The sequence below is a fragment of the Chelonoidis abingdonii genome, chromosome 15 (genome assembly GCF_003597395.2).
Source record: "Chelonoidis abingdonii isolate Lonesome George chromosome 15, CheloAbing_2.0, whole genome shotgun sequence".
Taxonomy (NCBI): domain Eukaryota; kingdom Metazoa; phylum Chordata; order Testudines; family Testudinidae; genus Chelonoidis; species Chelonoidis abingdonii.
Window position 1 is genome coordinate 52,599,863 of NC_133783.1, and position 23,768 is coordinate 52,623,630.

At 38.5% G+C, this 23,768-nt stretch overlaps 1 protein-coding gene across 2 annotated transcripts in view; it reads right to left on the minus strand.

Annotated features, from left to right (window-relative positions):
* Positions 1-23,768, minus strand: part of ATRNL1 (attractin like 1) — a 1,085,315-nt gene that overhangs the window by 199,133 nt on the left and 862,414 nt on the right. For both annotated transcript variants that reach the window (XM_075072516.1, XM_075072517.1), the window contains exon 27: positions 11,297-11,404. In XM_075072516.1, coding sequence (XP_074928617.1) covers positions 11,297-11,404 — 108 coding nt within the window. The remainder of the gene's footprint in view (positions 1-11,296; positions 11,405-23,768) is intronic.

The window sequence follows — 23,768 nt, forward strand, 5'->3', positions numbered from 1 at the left end:
GAGCTTACACAGAGCTTGGTCCAATAAAAGATATTACCACATCCATCTTGTCTCGCTAATATCCTCGGACCAACTTGGCTAGAACAACATTGCATATATCCTGAATTATTGGAGAGTCAGAAACAGAGAGGCAAAGCACTGACACTGCATGGTACACTAATGGTGTGGAAAAAGTCGATACCAATGTCACTGGTACCAGACTCAGTGGGCATCTGACATACAGTATCGAAGTCAACGGGAGAGCGTCCATCTGACAGTGCCTTGGTACCAGAGAGTTGGTAGATGATCAAGCTCCATCCTGTATACTGTAAAAATCATGGTGCCGGTCTGCATCTCTCCTTAAAAAGGAGTGACTGCGATCCGTTTTGAAGACCTTTTCCTCTGAGGACCCTAGGAAGGAGAATGATCTCTCTTCTGCCTGAGGGAGGCATCAGAGCCTGGCCAAGGACCACTGGCTTGCTAGAGTTCCTAAGTTGTCTGAGGGGCCGGAGAATATGTGGAGGTCTCAAACACTGAAGTGGGCCTCCTGGCCTGCTCCATACCATGAAGCCTGAGGCACAAGATCCTTACTACCTGCATTCTTTTCTTCAACAATCTGCAGATGGAGAACCATTTTTAACGTGTCCTTCTCCCAGGCACACCATGCACCGTGTGTGGGAGTTGCTATTGAGAAGAGCCACCCCCCACGATGAACAATGTTTAAATCCTGGTGAGGACATCTCACAAGGATAACTATCCATCCTAACGACTATATCTAAAACTAAGTTGCTGTCAAGCTAATTGCTAACTATATACAACAAAATCCCAGAAAGACTGAGATACAAAACTGTGAGGTAAATACCACACAGAATGCTCTGACTCAAGCCACAGGCTGTAAAAAAGAATTAAGGGGTATTGGATGGCGCTGGCCCTAAATAGCCAAAGGTGGGACTAAGAGCCACAGGGAGTGAGCGCCGCCCCTATGGGCAATGCTAAGCAAAGTTCTCTGGCTTTGGTACACTGGTGATGTACATACCTGAATGAAATGCTCATCAGCAACCACTTGCAGAAGAATTTGTGTTTTTCAATAGAATTCATATTCAAAGAATTTTGTTTATTTAATTTGGTTATATTCATAGCAAAACAACCATCTCCAATATGTCTTTTAATATCAGATGAAAATATGTTTGATGTAAAATATAAAATAAAGAGTCTACTGCAGCCATACCCCCAAGGCTGTGATCTCAAAAATATCTTCAGCAAAGTAGACTCTTTTGGTTCATGTAGTGGAGATTACAAAAGAATAGCTCACCCTTAGTTATTTGTTTTATTCCCAAAGAGTGTTTGAGAGTCAATGGGTGACTTTTTCTGATCTAGTACCAAACAGATACCTCGCTATGTTACTGTGGGGGGAACTACTTTTGATTCTTTTTGCATCATAGAATTTTTAGAAATAGTTATTACCAAAAAAAATGTTACTGTATAATTTTCTCCCTACTGCAGGATGACTTTAATGACACAGCAAACATTAAGGTATTTGTGGTACTGAAATAATTCAAGTCTTTTATAAATACTTCAGTTTAGCTTTTACTTTCAGAACAATAACCTGGTTTATTAGCTCCAGCTGGTTCAATATTTACTCATTCTAAAAAAATGTTTTACAGGCTTGGACACTTTAGATTACAAGATGACAACAGGCATTCCCCCTAAATTAATCAGTTTCTTACTGAAAGCTGGACAATAAAGATATGCACAAGGTCATAATGCAAAGGATATTGTATATGGAAAAGCCCTTGGAAAGTACCTTTTTTAGTTTAATGAAATCATACTAAAGATACTATGTAGCACAGATGAACTAAGTGAAAGCCTTATTTCATGCATATTTAGTAAAACATCATACATCTTCACACCACTGAACAATAATGTTGTACAGTCTGTTGTGAGAAAATGTATGGACTTGGAAAATATACTGGATTTGGAACTGGAAGCAAGCACAGAACTCATACTTTCTTTTTCCTTTTTCATTTTTTAAATAAAGAACTAGCCCTAATACAAAGCTACTGAACTGATCCTCCCAGCTCCACCAGAGTCCAACTGCCTATATTACATACACCTTATTACAGTATATAATACACAAAATCCCTCAATCCCCAAAGCAGTTTTACAAGCAGAAAACTCCACAGATTCCTCTTTTGAAAAACAAGATATAGAAAAACAATACCATTAGTCCCTCAGTTCTGGTTTGGTCAATTTTCTTCCAACTTGTAACAATTTTATGACCTTTTAAATAATAGACAACTCTTCAGATTTACCACTAAAATTTATTGACCTGTTAAACTCAGTATGCACAGTTTCCGACTTTGCATTGCCAGTATCAATGAGTTCACATTCGTTTCAGACTTGAATTTAGCTTGACAGCAGTTTATGGAATGCTGAAATGCCAGTGAGAACTGGCATAACCTATCAGAGTATCTACCAATACAATCACGTTGGTAAGTTACTTGAGGAGAATTAAAAGGAGGCTACATTTTTTATTTGTTGGCTGAATGTCATGACATGACAACTACAAGTAATCTAATAGTTGCTTCTGTCCATTGTAGTCTCAATATATATAGCTGTTGACAGGAAGTGCCGAGACTCAAGTACAGAGTAAGGGCATAACACTCAGCTAAATGTAAAGGTAATTAAAGGGCATAGCACTCTCATGTAAAGGTAATTAAATGCTACAAGTCACCAGAAAACAAACAACAATACAGTATACAATAGCTAGTACCAACTGAAGAGAGAGAAAACAGTGAAAGTCATTTTCTTCTCTCTTTATAAAAAGAGAAACTCCCTATTTCAAGGTTAGTAAAACATATACATCATCATGTTGTATTAATTTTTAAAGAGCTGATGTACACAAAAACCATTATGATAGACACTCTCTTGATCTAATAAATTATCTTACTGATCGAGGAGAGCACTGGGATGGACTATCCCCCTGTTAAGTAATGGCCCGTGCAAATTAGGTTTATGGCGTTATGTACAGACACATAGTCCCACTTTATAGCAGATGTAGGAGAATTTCAACTTACATTATCTTTATTTACCATGATGTTATCATTCATTTCCATACTTCGGTGTGTTCAGTTGAAAATTGTTCTGGAGGAGTCTCCCTGCGATGTATTTACTATATCCCAAGGCAAGATTCCCATTCACACACTTTGTTAAATCACTCATTTATATAACAGCAACCCTGGAGGTAGAGATACATATCTTTTGCTTTGAATTCAGTGAACCTTGTATCTTTCTAATGAAATAAGATGTTGGCAGCATTCTACTTATTAATTCTAGTGAATATAGGACATCTACAATGTCATTTATTCACAAAGTTTACACATATACACACACAGTTTTCTTATGCTTGAAAACAATCAGATTATATATTTTGATTCTGTTAATTTAGAAATATCCACAAACCAATAATTTAATTAATAAACTCTACTCATACCATAGCAAAATCGCTGAAACACCTACATTTAATCAGTCAACCAAAATTTCTGCTAATTGCTCCAGTCGAGCATGAAATTTGTTGGCAATTCTGTTCAATCCAAATCCTATATTTCCAGCCAAGCAATTTTTGTAGCAATTATATAGTATGAGGGCAAAATAAACTTTGTGAGGCAGCAGGATACCTTTTGATAAACAATCCAAACAGAATTAGACATTTAGAACTGAAAGTGAATTCATAGATCTTACAGACGATATCGTTAACATGAAGCAGCTTTATGCTGCTATTAAATATTAAAATATTAGGGCCTGATTCTCATTTACACTAGCCTATTACATCCTCTTTTCAGGCATCTCTACACTGTCACCGGGGTGTAAAGTCACTCTAGGGTAAATGATAATCAGCTCTCTGAGTTTCAAAAATGGGTTTTCTGGAGTCTTAGAAATTGGATAAATTATATAACTTTATAGATTACAAAACTGTACGTTCATTTTCCAAAGTTAGGTGCGTGAACTTTACCAAAACATGTACCAGTTTTCAGACAAGCAGGTTTTTAACAAAAATCAAAATCACCATGATATTGTCCTATTTACAAGGTGACGCAGGGTGAAAAAGGTGAATTAGGCAACTTTTTCCAGGCAGACATTGACTATTAATAGATTTCTCATATGCCAAAAAAGGGAAATAACATTTGTAAATTTGAAATATTGTTGGCCTGATTCCAGGCTATAGGCTTCACTTTTTCCACTTTGCGTTTAACAGAGGTGGTACATAGGATACGAGGCATCATAGCTCTGTGACCAGCATGCACGGTATTTAGATTAATTCTGTGCTTTGATTAATAGACTCATCGCTTCCATATCCATCTAGATATAAATCTAAAGAGAGCAGCAAAACATTTATGCCAATTTAAGGTCATTAGGTCTTAGCAGCGTTATATTACTCTACTTTTAGACACAACAAATCCTGCATCTTGGCAAGAGGTTAGACTAAATGACCCTTGCAGTCCCTTCTAACCCTATGGCTCTATGGTTCTATGATTGTACATGACCACAGTACCTGGAAATAAATACAGTGTGAAACCTATTAAATTTAATTTTAAGACAAATACTTGTTATGCTTTTTCTCTTGTATGAGGGAGGAGTTATTAGAGGGATTAAATTGTTCTCTTCCTAGGTGAGTACTCTACTATAATAAAAGAAGAAAGGTTTTAAAGCAAGATTTAAAATAAAGTGATTCAGTAGTCTGGGAGACAAAAAGTTTTCCACATAAATGAGGCAGCACAATCGAAAGGGCGACTTCTAGCCATGCAGAGTTACAGGAAAAAGAAAGAGAAAACAAAGACTGGATGAACAGAGTGAGTGGGCAGGGGAGCAGGCACAGCATGTTAGAGGTCAAAGTGTACAACAAATCAGTGCAAGTGCTGTAAAGCAGAAAGGCAATTTTGAATTGGATTTGGATATGACAAAAAGCCAGAGAAAATGACAGAGAATAAGCTGATATAGTTTCCTTTTTCTTGTAGCAGGAGTGTCATCCGACCACATTATTCTGGACTCCAGAAGTTTAGAGTGCATGGATTTAGAAAGACTACAAAATATGGTAGTACAATAGTCAAGACAAGGAATAATTAAGGCATGAATAAGGATTTTAGAAGGAAAAAAGATCAGGGTTAAGAGTACTTACATCATGGTCCAGAGAGGATATTAAGCTGATTTAGTCAAAGGTGGTGTCAGAGGTAAAAACAAAGTTCAGGGACAAAGATAACTCTACAGTTTCTGACCGTGCAAGAAAAGTGTGGGTATGAGACAAGGCAAATGATAGGAGAAGTGGTGTCTTTGGATAAAGAGGGAATTTGAAATATTCAATAGTAGAAAAATATGGTGTAGCCAGCACTATCAAGAGAGAAAAAGAATGAGGGGAAATGGAAAATTCAGAAAGCGCACAGCAAGGAGAATTAGAAGTCATTTACATATAAATTGTCCAAGGTAGAAACTAGCTATGGATCATCCTAGAAGAAGAAAAGCAAAAGGCCCGATTCTCAATTACATTAAGGCCGTTTTACCCAAATCTGGCAGGGTAAAGCGGCCTTAAAATGAGAGCAAACAATATTTACTCACAGCCACTCTACACTGCCAAAGCAGTGTAATGTCGTGTAAGCACAGAAGACAACGAGGACCATGATGTTCAATAACAGAGTAATGGGGCAATCCAAAGTGGAGGGAGACAAGAAATATTCTTCCCCCAGGAATGAAAGTGGACTGATTAGAGAAACAGGATTCAAACTCTGAGGACAGAGTTTTGGAAACACCAGCTGCTTCATCACAATAAAGTGTAATGCTGATAAAGCATGTTACCAGCTTAATTTTGTACAAAATAATCAAGTGTGCTTACGTTGTGCTTTTTAAAATTGCTCATTAAATTATTTAAATTAAACAAGAAAGTAAACCCAGTTTAACTGGATTTGTTTGCAAAGCAAGTTAAAAAAACCCTGATACTTTATTGGTATAGGAAAACAATAAATAGCCTATTAGAATAAACTTCAATTATCAAAAATCACAAAGCCCAACTACCGGATCTTATTGTACTTTAGCAAATTATCCTTATTTCTTAATAACCATTTATGGCAAAATGACAGTCACTGGACTGGAGGCAAGGATTCTAACTTTCCCATTGAACTAAACGGGAAACAACATTTTGATCTTTGCCTTAGACCTACAATGACTCCTTGAAATTAAAAACCATTCAGTGTACTGTAAATGCTTCTAACTGCTGAATAAAGAAATAAGACTAGATGTTCTTTTAATTCTATAATTCTCAAGCCCCCCTTAACTTGACAGAAGTAATTAAATGCGTACATGGAAATCTGAAGTGCCTACGAGGAGTTCAGTTAGTTACTAAGGGCGGGATCTACAAAGGGACTTCAGCATTGCAACGCTGAGCACAACAGGGCCTAGAAAAATTAGTATTGTTCCTGTGATACACAAAGCCGAGTTAGGCACCTAGGCTCCCTATATAATGAATGTGGGGATTTCAGCACCTAGGAATGCGACCCATGAAAGCCAGCACTCTAGGAGGGAAGCTGCCTAAGCTAGCCAGTGGGAGATGCCAGCCAGAAGAGTGTGTGCTAAGCCCACCCCTCTCATGGAAATAGGTACCTAGGTCCAGGCTGCAGGAATATGCCTAGCTCCACTTAGCAACCCATGTATGGAACCCAGCCACTTGAAGTCAGATGGCTTAGGTGCCTAAGCTGCTTCTTTTGGGAATGAGTTAGGCATCTGCTTCACTCTATGCAGCAGAAGCTGCGGTCCCAGCAGTTAGAGCACTTGCCTGTGATGTGGGAGACCCAGGTTCAATTCCTTCCCCTCTCTGCCAGAGGGGGAGAAAACATTTGAATAGGTGTCTCCCACTTCTCAGGAGAGTGCTCTAACCATGGAGCTATGGCATATTCTGACGTGGGGCTCGCTTGATCTCCCCCGTTAAAGCTGTTCCACTGTGGGTAAATAATGAAAGAACGATTGGAGCATGAGGTCTGGACTCAGAGCTTCCCACCTACCAGGCAGTGCCCTAATCGCGGGACTACACAGTCATTCTCTCTCTCTCTATTCTAACAACTGTTTAATTATTTATCCAAAGCAGAACACTCATTGGAAGCACCACCAGTGCCTGCTTTGGATGGATTTTGAATGGGAGCCAATCCAGTAGGCAACCTCTGAGCATGCCAGCCAGATTGGGCCCCACATGTGACTTAGGCGGCCAAATGTTTTCCCCCAGTTTGTGAACCACTCTGGGGCTTAGGCAAGAGACAGGCATCTGGATGCCTAAAGAGAGACAGCAGTGCACATGCTAAAAGGCTGAAACTTAGATCCCTAGGGAACTTTTACTTTGAAAACTTCGGTGCTGAGTGAAGTTAGGTTCCTTCAGGGTTTGGTGGACTGCAGTGGAGCCAAAACTGTGACTTATGTGCCTAAACCTGAGACTTAAGCACATAAGCACATTTCTGGATCTGGGCCTAAGTGACTACTGGAAATTCAATAAGTCTATTGGATGCGACTAAGAAGACTACCACACATTTATATACCACAATATTAAATAAGGAGCATTGATTTGGCAAAAACTATGTCCAATTTATGAAGTGCAGAAACCAGATGTATATTTTTATTATAAAGGGGCCAAATCCTTACTCAGCTCTTACTCAGGCAATGATTCTTTTTCCTTTGGCCTACGATGGTACGGCAGTTTAGGGACCAATTAATTATTATTATATACGGTTTGTTTATAATAGTGCTCGCTGTGTGCTAAGTGCCTCCAGGCAGACATGAAGCTCACAATCTAAGGACAGAGCTTAGGGGGAACGGGAAACAAAATGTATTTTTTTCTTTTTTTTTTTTTCTAAACAATGTACATGTCAACTAGAATCATTGTAAGCAGTATGGTGGAAGTGGGCTCTCAAAATGGACTTGTACATGGAAGGAGCAGAGGCCTGATGAATGAGCTCAGAATCTAAAGAGTCCCTAAATGGTTTAGCGATTGTGATGGAAGTAAAAGGATGGATCTTGGATCGAGTGAGGAGCAAGAAGCAACAGGATTTGGAAATGGTCTGGATGTGTGGAGTAAAGAAGTTATAGGAGTCAAAAATAACCCTCAGATTGTGGACTTAAGTGATAGGAAGGATGCTATTGCTGTTAACATTGACAGTGAAGGGGAATGGGAGGGAAGATAAGTAGTTTGGTTTGGGCTATGTTAAGTTTAAGGGGATGATGAGACATCCAAGAGGAAATGCTAGAAAGACAGACCAAGATGACAGATTGGATGAAAGGCAATATATCAGTGTTGAAGAGGTAGATTTCTGAATCATCAGCAGTTGAAGGTACATGAATGGATGAGACAACCTAGAGATAGGGTGTAAAGCGGACAGAGCATTGGACAATGATAAGGCCCTGGAAAATCCCATAAGATGTGAGAGACAGAAGGAAGAAGATGCCGAGTAAATGGACATAGAGGATGATGGACAGTATCAGAAAAGTGCACTGATGATGCTGAGGAGATAATGATAAACAGAGTCAAAAACAGCAGAAAAATTATGAGGATTAAGCATGTCCATCAAACTTGGTTTTTCAATACTTTTTACTCAGCTATTGCAAATGCAGGTGGTTGTAAAAAAGGCACAAGGATGATCAAAGTCCATGGAATTCTATTTTTGCTATTTGAACCAGTTATTTATTTTAAAAACTGAGACTGGCCAAACAGTACCAAAAGTCTCAAATTATAAGATATATTTTTGCCAATTCTAGATAAATATGACAATTTTGCAAAATAAAACCTTACAATATTTTCAGATGCAATTTGCACAATAAGATGGGATCCAATGAAATGTCACTGTATATCACCCTGGAAGTACTGTGTACACATGCAGATGTATTGAGACTGTATTGGATCATCAATATTAATGCACAGTACTCATAAATTCACAACATCATGTAAGCTAGACAATATTAATGAGCAGTATTCTTACTGTGCAATTTGAGTGAGAGACCTGCAGTACTGTATATAATGGTTCCAGTGACATTATATTGTTTCCAAAGGACCAACGGATCAATACAATGTCATTGGAAGCACTAGAGTTATTACAGTGTCAATAAAAGAATAGCCACTGTGTCATTGACTTTATATCTGGTCCAAAGCACCCATGAATCAGATACAATGTCAATGGAAGTTTGGGGCAGGGGTTGCAATGAAAGCATCTCACAGTTATTGACATTATAATGGGAGCTCTTAGTATGTCAATGTAAGTGCCATTACAACATTTTTTGGGGGAAGTTACTGTGTATTTTTTCATTTGTACTTTATATATATAAAGTTAAAGAAACACAATGTGCATTAATAGCGTAGCAATATGAAAATAATGTTGGGAATTTAACTTGATCCAACAAAAACGGAACTATGGCTGCTGATCTATTTTTATTGTGCCCTTTTGTGCTTAAGCATTGCAGCGCAGCTATCCACATACTTATCTAAATCCACTTATAACCTAATAGAAAGCTGAGACTCAAGAACAGAGTGGCAGCTGTAACTTTTATTACCTTGCTTTTGGAAGTTCAAGATAGACCTGTAATGTAATTTTAATTTTTTTCTTTCTTATACAGTAAAATGCATGGGCCAATCAATAAATTGCATCATTTTCATTTAATCTTCAGTATCACATTATTTTAGTACAGACTACAGTGTACTGTAATGATAGGAAAACTTCAAATAGTCTCTATTCTGTATGTGTGTGTGTGTGTGTGCATATATATATCAGACAAAATACAACTCACAGTGAGCACTAAAACAATTACCAAAACATGCTTGGAGTAGGAGAAAAAAAACCCTGAAAAAACTGTAAAAACATAACTGAAGTATTTCAGTTTCCACCTCCATTACTTGCTAAATAAAAGATGTCATAGAAGAAAACACAGCAATTAGTGTTAGATGTTCACTTCTAAAGTTTTAATTAAATTAGCAGTATGAAAACAATCAAAGTTAGGCATTCCCACCTTCCACTCATTCTTTCCCCACCCCAAAAAAGAACGGAACTAAAATGTTCTCAAACAGAATGACACAAACTTCAAAATGTCAATTAACTTGAAATTGCCGCACAGGGATCTTGAGTCTTAAGTCTCAGTAACTGGAAGCTTCTTCCATTTCAAGATAAGGGAAAAGTGTAAGGCTGCTGCAGGTGGGGACACTGAGTGCTGCAATGCTTGGTCACAAAACAGCAAAGCTTCTTGGCAAGGATAGTGAATTTTTATGCATTCCATATTCAAAGTACCCAAATAATGTTAGCAAGAACAATTACTATTGCCTCCTATCTAGTAGCAGGAAAGAGCACCTCAATTTGATAAGGCTCAGAATACATGATTTTTTTAAATATCATGATTCTGCTTTTCACATTGTCCACTCTACCAAGAACCTTAGAGGTCTGACAGACTGTTTTTAATCTTCCATTGAAAGAGGCTATTTAGAAAAGCAAGAGAAGCTTTGAATTTAAGAGGAACTGCCAACAATTCTGGAAAAATTTCAGTTATCTCACTCCCAAGTTTCACCATAAATAAGAAAGTAATAACCGTGAACATAATATTGTAAATAAATGTAAAGAAATACGGTAAATATAATCTACCAAAAAGGCAGCCTTGATTAGATATTCATTATTATCCTCGTGTTATTCTCTCTCTATTTTCAGGTGAAATTTCCAGAATCCATTTCATGCATTATTGAACTATTCCAATATTGCAATGCCTTGCATATTATGATTTCTCTTTCGGTGTATAGCATTTACAATAAAAGGATGTAATAATATAGCCATTAACCACAAATGAAAACGTGTGTCATATATTGTGTCCTTTAAACCTCACAAATAAAACAACAATATTGAAATTCAACTCACAGCATTTTGGGGGTTTTGTTTTTTTACAGTAATCTCTGTTAATTAAGATAGATATGAACTGTTAACTAGAGGACACTCTGTACTCTAAGGACTAAACATAAGGCTTGTTTTCTTGTTAATCCCTGTATCTTATATTCCTTCGGCACTCATCCATCAAGAAAGGGCTGCCAGGTGAACTGATAGTCACTCTAGCCTAGGCTAATAGATTCTCCAGTGGCTTTTGTTACAACTCATGTCATACTATTAAAACTATGCTCCTTGAAAATGGCATAACATACGGAGCTGAGACTTGTCAGCTCTGGGTAATCAGACTCTGCTTGGTTTCAGAAGCAGATGCAGATGAGGCTAGCAATATAAATATGCAAATCACAATGGTCCCTTGTCAGCACCACTGTTCCTACCTCTAATGGCCCTCGTAGAAAGTCTGTTTGCTCAGCTCCTACTTCCAGTGCTACATCGACAGAAGCAAAGGGACGGCTGGCCATCTGCTGTCGCTCCCGCATAAGTTGCTGATGGGGGAAAAATGATGTTTTAACAAAGCATTTTAAAAAACAATGTAAAAGTATTCATCTCTTTTACTTTACATCCAATTACAATGTAACAATATAGATAGCATGCACATAGCCATGTCTAGAATGCTAAAGATAGAAATTATTACATTATCACCGCACAATATTTATTTGAGGGCTGAAACGAAAAGGCATTTGTTGTCTACAAATGGTCTTTCCCCCTCAAGTCAACTGAAATGTACTCCAAATAACTGCCCATCTTCCTGGCCACTCCAAATAATGTAGGTGTTTCTTCAAGCTGGAAGTAAATATGTGAAATGGTAGGAAAAGATAGTTATTTGAAGTCTAACTTCATTGATAAATCAGAGAAAGAACACCTGCCAAGAACAAGTCTACTCAGCCTTCAAATTCCCCATGCTTTTTTGTACTGAAGCCAGACAGAGTTATTAGTGTCAGTGCTTACAATTATATATAGCAACTCTTCTCCAATTATTTAAACATGAAGAATACCGTGTTGGTATTGGGGAGCTTGTGCCAATGCGCTGAAAAACCTCAGTTATGCTCATATAGTCCCTTGTGCACATCCGAGCGAGCACATAAGTCTCAACCAATACCACAAAGCTAATTTATATTTCTTCCTCAACCTGTAATTATAATATTCATTAAACCACGATGAATAAAAATGATGACCAGAACAAGATATTACAACTTTTACTTCTCTGGTTCTGTGCAACTAATAAAAGCTCTATTAAATATTTAAAGTTGTGCAATTAAAGTTGGGTACTCCTTCAAATGAAAAAGATGTGACAGCATCTAGAAAAAGCAAAATGCTCGCAAAAATGCTTTGAGAAAAGATCTAGGTTCCATTTTTGGGGGTTTTTTTCCTCTACTATTCCCTTGCATAGCTTAAAATATTAGACACGGGCCTTTGAACGTAAATGCTGCTAGCACTGTGACATACTGTTCATAAAATTCCCTTTGAGATAATAGAGGGTATACAAGCAAATACCTGAAAGCAGCTTATTATTAATGCTCTTGATTTAATGCCTGTTACAATGCTGCAAAGTACATTCATAACATTTCTCATGCATTTTTGTTCTCAATATGTATTTTATTTTTTTCTCATAAATATAAAATACCATTGTTGACATTAAAATGAAAATAATGTGATTGTTATCTAACTGATAACCAGTATGATCCTAACTTCTGATCCTGTCAATGCGCATTGCACCTGGTAGGAAGCATTTGCAGAATTGGGCCCCATTTGTCATTCCCTTTGAATAATTGATAGGTCTGTGGGCTAAACTACATACTGTATATTCAGACTGAACAAAAGCATATTTTGAATATCTAGATTATTAAAAACAGACAAGTAATTCATTTAAAAATGAACTCAGAAAGCTCTGAGTCAATAATTACTATTAATCAACATTGTGTATTCATAGATTTTAAAGCCAGAAAGGACCAGTATGATCTTCTAGTCTGCTCTCCAGCATAACATAGACCATAGAATTTTATCCAGTAAAACTATGAAATTATTGGGTGCTAAATTCACCATATCCATCTCCTTTCTCTGTTTTCTCATAAAACACCACTACACAGGGCTTACAGCCCTGGCAGTTTTACTAGTAATGTCACTGGAACCAGGATCAGGCCCATAATCAGGGCTGGCTCCAGGCACCAGCGCAGCAAGGAGGTGCTTGGGGCAGCCAATGGGAAGGGGTGGCACATCCGGGTCTCTGGCAGCAATTCGGCGGCGGGTACCTCTGTCCCTCTCGGAGGGAAGGACCCACTGCCAAATTGCCACCGAAGAATGAAGCTTGGGGCGGCAAAAACCCTGGAGCTGGTCCTGTCCATAATATAATTTGAAGAAGTTAATGCCTTTATAAAAACACATACAAAGGTATAATTGTAACATATACCTTGATTTCACCACCTGAGCCCCATTAAACACACACACACACAAAACCAGCATAATTATCTTCTCAAATGTTTAAAGACTGATTGATTGTGGGAAGTCAACCGACAAATTCCTAAATCCCTCAAATATCACTCCTTTTACTGCCTGATTTATCAGTGCAGCCAGAAATCACCTAATCAGGTTGTTTTTTCATCTCAAACTTCCATGGTATGGGAAAGAAAATTCTGAGGACAATCATTTCTAACTTTACTCTAAGAGTTTGCATCCAGAGACATGATATGGATTCAATTAGTAATTTGATAACCAAAATGATTATTTAAAAAAAACATTTAGGCAAAGTTTCAATAAAATGTTAACATATACATCATATATTATTTATTCAGAATCAGGTTAATACCCAAAGAAGAATTATTTTTTGAAGCACAAAATGAAACAAAGCTTCTCAGATACAAAATAATATTTGCTGATATCTAAGCAGCAACATTCTTCCATTTCAGAGCAGGATTAGCGGTCAGCAAACTTATTATTATTATTTGTCATTTCTCCTATGCCATGAGTGTGGCTGGCATGTTACAAACATTAGGTCCCTGCCCTAAAGAGCTTAAAATGTGCATTAACTAGAGTACAGGGAAGAATGCCAAAGGGCAGAAGGATATGGGAAGCCAGGGGATTTCAACACTAAAAGAACATGGGACATGATTTGTTGTACACTCAGCTTCTTAAAAAAATATTAATATCTTATCACTTGACAATAAGTCAGTCAAAAGGACAGCAGGGTGGTGAGAAGAAGAGTCTAAAAGAAACTTGAGACATAAGCCTTCAGGAAGGATATGAACGAGGAGAGGGAGGGATGAAAATGCCAACCTCATTCTTGCTATGTGATTAGTACAAGCCACATGGACTCTTTTTATTCAGCTCAGGCTGTGTGGAGCATGTTCCCTAGTCCATCATTGTCATGATATTGTTGGGGAGAGAAGCTATGTAACATTTTTTAACATATGCATGCAACTATAAATGAGGACCAAAACTTTAGAAAGTGCCTGAACTTTTGAGATATCGCAAGGGGCCTGATTTTCATGAACTGCTGAGCAACCATTCTTTGACAATCAGCCTCATTGATATGTCTTAAGGTGGTCAAGCAAAAACTGAAGCACCCTAAAACACTAGTCATTTTTTTAAAATCCTTGCACAGATATTTGACTACTGATTTCCTTTTGCCAGTAATTCCTTGGAACAAATGAAAGATAAGGAACCAAGTTATGCATTTATCATAACACGGTAAATTACTTTCATACCACAAGAACACACTTTAATGCAAGAGTCAATCAGTGTCATTTGTTTGACTCAAAAAGCTGTTCCATCAGGTTGTTCAAGATGTCTTATGAAATAAAGATCAGACAATCAAAATTGCTACACACATTATTTTAAGTTTATTTGAAAATGTTATAACAAACATCTATACTCCTACTGACTCAAATTAACTAACAGAATTTACTTAGAAACAACATAGACTTCATCCCTCAGTCTTCAATTATGAGCTCAAATAATAAATTCAAATATTAAATATAATTTTCAAGATTTATCTGATTATGTCAACCAAAAAAGCATCAAACCCATGATCAGAGTACAGGATAATATTCTTATTAAGCAACAGAAACCAATTCTGCCACTTTATCTGCTTCTTCTTAATCCATCCTGTGCTGTGTTTTTATCACTGATTTTGGAAGTCCCAGAATCTTGTGACATGTCCTCAGCTAGGATTCAGCCCATTGGTTAACAGTTTGTATTAGCTGTGGTCAGGGGCAGCTCCAGGCACCAGTGCTCCAAGTGTGTGCCTGGGGTGGCAAGCCATGGGGGGCGCTCTGCCAGTTGCCGCTAGGACGGCAGGCAGGGTGCCTTCAGCGGCTTGCTCGCAGGAGGTCTGCCGAAGCCACGGGACCAGTGGACCCTCCGTGCTTGGGGCGGCAAAATGTCTAGAGCCGCCCCTGGCTGTGGTTGCCTGCAAAAAATGTTTGGATATGAGTGAGGCCATTCAAGGACACAAGCCTTCATTTATATGTCAAAATCTGCCTCTTAATTAAAATGATGGTTCGTTAATATACATTACTCCTTCAAATGACTGTTCTGAAGTCACTAAAAACTGTATTCTAATTGGCGGATTTTTGTGTGTGATATTTTAAATCCTCCTTCTAAAGAAATGGCCAAATCCTAAAGTCACAGATCAATTCTCATGGAAACAAAATATTTGTTGATCCTGATGTCAATATGAGTTTCAACTAAAGTCTCATCTACACACAAAAAATGTACCATTTAAACTATACTGGTATAGTCAAAATGGTACAATCCCCTAGGGTGGATGTAGTTGTGCCAGTGTTTATACAATTATAATTTATTCCCATGTTAAAAGAAAAAGCCACATTGCTAGAAGGCAACTTTATGGTTGGCTAGCTTCTGAGGCTTTATCCACTCAGTTCCCAAGAACTCAGCTTAACTTCCAACTCATCACTGAGGTTACTTTATTGCCATACAGTCAAACTACACTCAAGTTCATCAGGGTCAAGTGTAGGGGGTGGGTACAGGGCATACCACACATCCAAAGTTACAAAGAAACCCACTTCCTTTATATACACATCACACAGCATTTACTATTCATTGGGCTTGATTACTCTGAAGGAACCAATCCCTGTACAGCATGCTCAGTCCTCGTATTGTTGAGAGAGAACTGGATTTGACACAACTCGCAGCCATCTTGTGCTCTCAGTGCCCCCCCACCCCCCGCCCAAGCTGGAAGTGAGGATACTGACAGAAATCATTTGGCCTTGCTTAGGCAGACAGAACAAAAACAGCAGCAAGCTGCGGTTTTACTGAATAAAATAAATAATGTGAAAGGCCAGATTTATCAAAAGAGGGGGAAATATAAAAAACTGACCTCAATTCTGGTTGTTTGTAAGTTTTTTTGCTGAAGTTGCTTTGCTAATAAAAAAAATAATAAATTGTTATTGACTATTGCTAGGGAAATTGTTAGCCTATTAGGGGCTACTATAAGTTATGTATTTTGTTTTAAAAAATCTATAAAAGTTTAGTTAAAAGTGTGCTTTGGAACAACCCGAGGAAGCTTTTCTTTGGGCAAGGATCTGGCACCAAAACATCCCCAGCAGCTGGATGGAAGGAGGGCCCCTGCAAGACTGGCCACTGTTTTCTTGAAACCATCTCAGACTTTGGGTAAATATAAATGTTTTGGAATGCTCTGAATCTACCGCGACAGCGTAGGTGTGTGTGCTTAAGACCTAATAAAAAGTTGTTTTAGGTAAAAGCACTCTTGCTTGTGCCCATCATTTATTAAACAAAAAAAACAATGTCCCCATTAATATATTCCTGACACTGCCAAAAAACAAAACAAAAAATCAGTTAAGTTACTACTACTTTGGTTTCTAAAAATCTGAGGTAACAGCATTACCTTGTCTTTACATTTTTGACTTAACAATTGTTATCTTGTCCATTGTAGATAGTTCCCTGTGTATTCCTTCTTATCTTAGCTATTACAGACATTCTGTCTCTTAGCTTACAGACCTATTTACCTATCTTAAATAGCACAGACATTCTGTTTTCAGCCTGCTGATCTATTAACCTCCTTAATTCTGTCTCCCAAGAAATGAAGCCCCACCTTATGTCCAATTATTCACACCAAGCCAGGCCTACACTTTAGACCAGTATAACTACGTCAACACTAGGAGTTGTACCAGTATTACTATTGTGGTAAATATCATACACCTAACCAAAATAGTTATATCGGTACAAAAACAGTGCAGATCAGGTAGTAGGGAAGACAAGCCCTTAAGCTGAGGTGCCAGAAACGGAGAGTATAACTGATTTGTATAGAATATTGAATGAGTATTCCCTGCTTCCCCCATTACACATTTTTCTTTGAAGGAGTGTGTGCGCTCAGCTGTTAAACTCAACGCATTTGAGGGGGACACACACCCTGTCAACTCCTGTACTCCTCTGGATCGAGTAGGTGGAGTCAACAGGAGAGCATCTCCCGTCTACATTGTGTAGTGTGGACCCCATGGGAAGTAGATCTAAGCTATGTCGATTTGAGTTATGCTTTTCACATAACTCAAATTGCATAGCTTAGATCAAATTTTCCCTGTTGTGCAGACTAGGCCTAACTCTTTGCTGAACCACAGGCCAGAGTTTTATCTTTTCAGGACTTCTAAAAAAAGCATTACACAGAGTTAAAAGCTCGAAGCTATCATGTATAAAATGCTGATAAATGGATGTAAATAGTCCCCAATAAATTTCAGAGAAAGGATACTGTATGCTTTCTTAGTACCACAAACATTTAATACACACTCAATAAATTGTAAATAGTGTTAAACATTGTAAATGTTATTTGGAATACTATGAGTAACTTTTAAACAAAAATTATTAGACAGTAAATCTACTGCTGTTACTCATATAGACTTCCCTCTTTTGTTTCTGTACAAACATTCAAATATAATGTTTCAACATAACATTTTCTATACATTAGCACACACACATCAAAACACATTCTCCTCTGATCTGTTCTCAAAGATGATATCTCAAGTCTTGACAGTATGACCATGGCATGTAGTATGTATCACCAGGACTCTTCAGAGCTTCAGTCCTTTCAGACACTTCATAACCCCATCAGCAAACCATCTGGGGGCAGTGGGGTGGGGGAGAGAATGTGATTGCCTTCTATGATGAGATAACTGGCTCTGTGGATATGGCGAAAGCGGTGGACGTGATATACTTTCACCTTAGCAAAGCTGTTGATATGATCTCCCACAGTATTCTTGCTAGCAAGTTAAAGTATGGATTGGAGAAAGGACTATAAGGTGGATAGAAAGCTGGCTAGATCATCTGGATCAGTAGGTTGTGATCAATGGCTAAATGTCTAGTTGGCAGCTGGTATCAAGCTAAGTACCCCAGGGATCGGTTTTGTTCAACATCTTCATTAATGATCTGGATGATGGGATGGATTGCACCCTCAGAAAGATCGCGGATGACACTAAGCTGGGGGGGGGAGAGGTAGATATGCTGTGAGGGTAATAGGATAGGGTCCAGAGTGACACAACATATTGGAGGATTGGTTCAAAAATCTGATGGGGTTGAACAAAGACAATTACAGAGTCCTGCACTTAGGACAGAAGAATCCCATGCACTGCTACAGGCTGGGACCAACTGGTTAAGTGGCAGTTCTGCAGAAAGGACCTGGGGATTACAGTGGACAAGAAGCTGGATATGAGTCAACAGTGTGCCCTTGTTGCCAAAAGGCTAATGGCATATGGGCTACATTAGTAGGAGAAATGCCAGCAGACCGATGAAATGATTACCCCCTATTAGGCACTGGTGAGGCCACATCTGGAGACTTGACCAGTTTTAGCTCCCCACTACAGAAAGGATGTGGACAAACTGGAAGAGAGTCCAGCGGAGGCAATGAAAATGATGGTGGCTGGGCAATGATTTATGAGGAGAAGCTGAGGAACTGGGCTTATTTACTCTGCAGCAAAGAAGAGTGAGGGTGGATTTGATATCAGCCTCAACTCGCTCAAGGAGGGTCCAAAGAGGATGTAGCTAGGCTGTTCTCAGTGGTGGCAGATGACAGAACAAGGAGCAATGGTCTCAAGTTGCAGTGGAGGAGGTCTAGGTTGGATATTAGGAAAAGCTATTTCACTAGGAGGGTAGTGAAACACTGGAATGGTTTACCTAGGGAGGTGGTGGATTCTCCTTCCTTAGAGGTTTTTAAGGCCTGGCTTGACAAAGCCCTGGCTGGGATGATTTAGTTGGGGTTGGTCCTGCTTTGAGCAGGGGGTTGGACTAGATGATCTCCTGAGGTCTCTTCCAACCCTAGTCATCTATGATTCTATGAAGAAGGGTCTCCACCGCTAGCAATATTCCAGTCCTTGGGTTAAAAGCTGACTGGTCCTCTCAATTGCTCGTGAAACAGAAATCTGCAGCTTGTATCCAAAGTGGTAGAAGGACTGGTATCAGCATATAAAACGTCAAATTCTTGGACCTCCATAGGGCTCTCACTGTATGATACCATCTTCTCCCCATAAGCCCAGCTAAATCAGAAAAGAATTCACAAATCCTCACCCCACTAGGTGCTGCCTCATTCTCTCCTTTTATCAGAGACAGAATCCCAGTTTAGAGCAGGTAGAAAAATGCAGATTCCATACGCTCTGTAGTCTCTAGGGGTAACAAATGCTTTCCCCAGCTCTTCTTCTAGGGCTATAAAACACACTGCAGTGGACAAAATATTATCCTAATGGAGGGCTTCCCTAGTAAATAAAGCTGGAATAGCATTCACCTGTACCCAGCCCTCACTGCACACTCACTTCTTGGTCCAGCTGCTGAGTTCACAGGGCTGTTTTTAACTCCTTTATTTATAACCTTCCCCAACCCCCGCTCTCTGATTGGCACAGCTTTCAGAGGGTAACTAGGGGTATGACCTGCTAGATGATTTGCTCACAATGAAATCTTCCTATACACCCTCAAAATAGCTATTGAGCATGTCTAGTAACTATCACACCCTGTTCTGGAAGTTCCTGGGTCTTCCTGACTGAGTTTCCTTGCCCTGCACTCTGCATGTGTGCAGAGACAGGATATCTCACTAAGATCCATGTCTGATGTCTCCTATCCACTGCTTCTCTTCCTCTCCCCTCCCCTGGACAAACGAAGCCTAATGCTGCAGTATAAAATATGTGTGTTACAAATGCTCTAATCAAAAAGACTTCCAACTCAGTGTTTAAAGCTCCCAGTAAGGTGCAAAAGGAGAAAGAGCAGAGGGTCAGTGGTAGTAGGGAGGGAGATCTTTCATGGTTTAAAATCATTTTGTGCATAGTAAAGGTCACTAATTCCTGTCATGTACAACTATTCATGTACCTAGATGGTTTATAAAGGAAAATCTCAATTAAAGAGAATGTCTTGTGAATGAGATTCTTTACTGAGAATGATAGCCAGGTCCAGGGAAAAAGTAGAGCAAGGTGAGAAGATTCTAATACACCGATGCTCAGGTGTGGCTCTAGAGTCACATTTAGCTCTCATACGGTCTATACATCTAAAAGGAACTTCTCTTAACGAAATCAACTGACAAGAAATGCAGGAAGCCCACCAAGAATTTTCTCCAAACAAAAATGGAAGGGAGAAGCTCTCTTACTTCCCTCCCAGCAGCCAAGAGAGATGAGAAACACACCTCTTACCATGAGGAAGAGATATGGCTCAATATTGATGTCCTTGCTCAGGTGGAAAACACACTGGGAAGTGGAACTGCACTGGTTTTGCTTCCAGAGGGCCCCTTATGCCCCAAGGAGACAGAGCAGGATTTTCCAATTAATGAAGCAAACTCTAATCTTCTTCAGTAATCATAGACATTTACTTTAAGAAAGAAAATCTGTTCTATTATACTCTTATGGAGTGCTAGGAAATTTTATAATGTCCTTTTTCACTAGTTAACAATCATATTCAGAAATCATCATGCTCTAAAATACTCACTTTAAACAATTGAAGAATCAAAGATTAATTGTTTCATTGACAAAATAACTGTGGATTGCTATTTGCACTGAGCAGTTTGTCTAACTACCAACACAGTCGATCTGAACTTTTACAATCACTTTAAATCTCAGTAAGTCCCAAATCCAGGGGCAAGACGAGTTAATTACTTATTTGTATTATTTTGTGGAAACGACACAGTGACTCCAGTGAATAGTAATTAACTCATATTCTACTATCACAGTGTTTCTTGGTAACTGTATAATTAAACATTCTCACTAATGAAGAACATTAAGATGTTTATATAGTGTAAAAAACAGGTCACAAAGTTCTTATTACTTCAAACACTATGTAATTTCAGAACAGTTTCCAAAAACAACCATTTCTAGCACAATCAAAGCTTGATTCAATAAAATGTGAATTCCATCTCCTAGCCCTTTGTTACTATGTAACTATGTTACTATAGCCCATGTTTATTTTCCTACAGCTTGAGATTTGGTATAAAGATTTCACAAAAATCTTTGATATAGTGTCGGTTTCTTAACCTATAATAACTGTAAATGACAAGATATTTAGCAAAGTATAAAGTTATTTTTAGAGCTGGTCGAAAAAACTCTGACAGAACAGCTTTCCATCAGAACATACAATTTTATGAAATCTAAATGTTGCAATTGGTTCCTGTGCAACAAAGGTTAATAGAAAAAAGTGAAAATGATTCATTTTAGATTTTCTTTTTGTTTCAATATACTAAAATGTTTTGTTTTGATAATGCTGAAATATCCTGATAAAAATGTTTTCATTTTGATGTTTATATTATATAAAAAGAATTTTAATTACAATATATTTTATATTAGCTGGTATTATAATATTTCTACATTATCAAAATGTTTTGATAGTCCCAAATTGAAATTTTCTGAATTTTCATTTTGTAGGAAATTTCAAAATTTTCACTTTTTGTTCATATTCAAAATATTTTTTTTTAGATGTTGGAATTTCACATGGAACAGAAATTCCATTTTGTGACCAGCACTTTCTTTCCACTATTTTTCAGTACAAATGTTATGGAAAATCATTTATTCAGAAGACTTTGATAAGGGACAACACATTTTTTAGACTGAGAGAGGTTTAAATTGTCTTGCTTGCACATTAACTGACATTCTTCAAGAGTCACAAGATTTTGAAACTGAAAACTCTGACACTATTCGTAATACTACAATCAGAGTTGGAAATTATGTGCAGGAAGCTTCTGACAATGGAGAGTGGGTCTGTGAGGCTTTTGGCAAGTTAATTGGGATGAGTGTGTCTTTTCTAGAGTGTGCAAGTAGGTTATAGCAGATGAGTGTGGGGCTCAAATGAGAAGACACTTCTCTGGGCTTACATGTGTGCATGCAAGAGAGAGAGAGAGAGAAATGGCTCAAATGAGGAGAATTAGGCAGGGGGCATTCACCTAAATTAGGAAGGAGAGGAGGCCAGGTAGGAGGAGTTTTGTTATCTGGAGTATCTGACTATAGAAGAGTTTTACTCTTTGCAGTTAGGAGGCAGGGCATCATCAGCAACTTGTTCTAGAAGGTATAGGATGGTATGGCAGCTGGAGGGGACACTGTGTTGGGGGTAGCTCTTACAGATGGGGAATAATGCCATATCTCCCTGCTACACCTTTTGTAATTTCTGTTTACTTATGACCAATATTCTAATCCTCTGCAGTTACAACCTGGCCTCCTCTCCTTCCTAATTTAGGGCAGTGAGGCCCCCACCATTTCTGTGCTGGGACCTTACGTGTCACCTACCACCTCCTGACTGAACTACATGCCACTGGGTTGCTACATCCTAAACTCCATTGTATGTCAGCATCCTGTATATGTAGTTTATGTGGAGTCTGTAGGGGTGCACAAAGTTCCATCAGAGTCTGCTGCACCTGAGTTTCATAAGGAGATGGATCCTCCCATGGGCAGGGATATCAAAGCATCTACAAGAAAGCACAGTAGGAAAGGATTCGTCTGACCAACCAGCTGATTACATTGCATGAGGGCTTATAAAGACACATGCACAGCCCTAGAAAATTATATTTTTGGTAAGCCAGGAAGTCTGGTCATTCTCTGTACGTTCATTTTCAGATTGTTACATTCAATCAATACGTGGGCCACATGCTTACACAGTTGACCTTACCGATCATGAAGATTAAATGCATTTTACTTAGGAGCATAGTTTAATTCTCTTTAAAAATGTTAAATTCTTATTCCCAGACTAAATGAATCACATATAGTAATACTTCAGCATAGCATTGACCATTTGTTTAATTACTTTTAATTTGCACAGAATAAGATTGACTTCTCTATAGGCTCTGGTGCTGTAACTATGGATGTTACAATCGTCTTTAAATTAAATTACCTACTTAGGTGGTGGGGTAGCTGAGCAGCTTCTCATTTGCACACAGAATAGCATATTGGACTAGATGAACTTCCAGAGCAACTGATTGAAACAGCAGATACACATTAAATGATTGAAATGTGCTGCTGTTTTTAAGGTGGAATAAATATTTACCCTTTTGTTTTGAGGTGAAACATAGTTATTTTTTAAAAGCCACACTGGGGTGGCTTAAAAAAGCCATATCAGGAGGCAGGATAGTCTAGTGGTTAAGGAGGTAGGCTGGCACTGGTCCCTGCTCTACAACAGATTTCCTGTGTGACTATGGGCAAATACTTTAAGATACGTCTACACTACACGTGGTTGGCCTGTGCCAGGTGACTCAGGATCACAGAGCTCAGGCTAAGGGTCTGTTTACATGAGGTGCAAACATTCAGGCTCAGGCTGGAGCCCAGGCTTTTGGACCCTGAGAGGTGAGAAAGTCCCAGAGCTCAGGCTGCATCCTGAGCCTGAACGTCTACACTGCAATTAGCCAGCAATTTAGCCCAAGTCAGCTTGCAT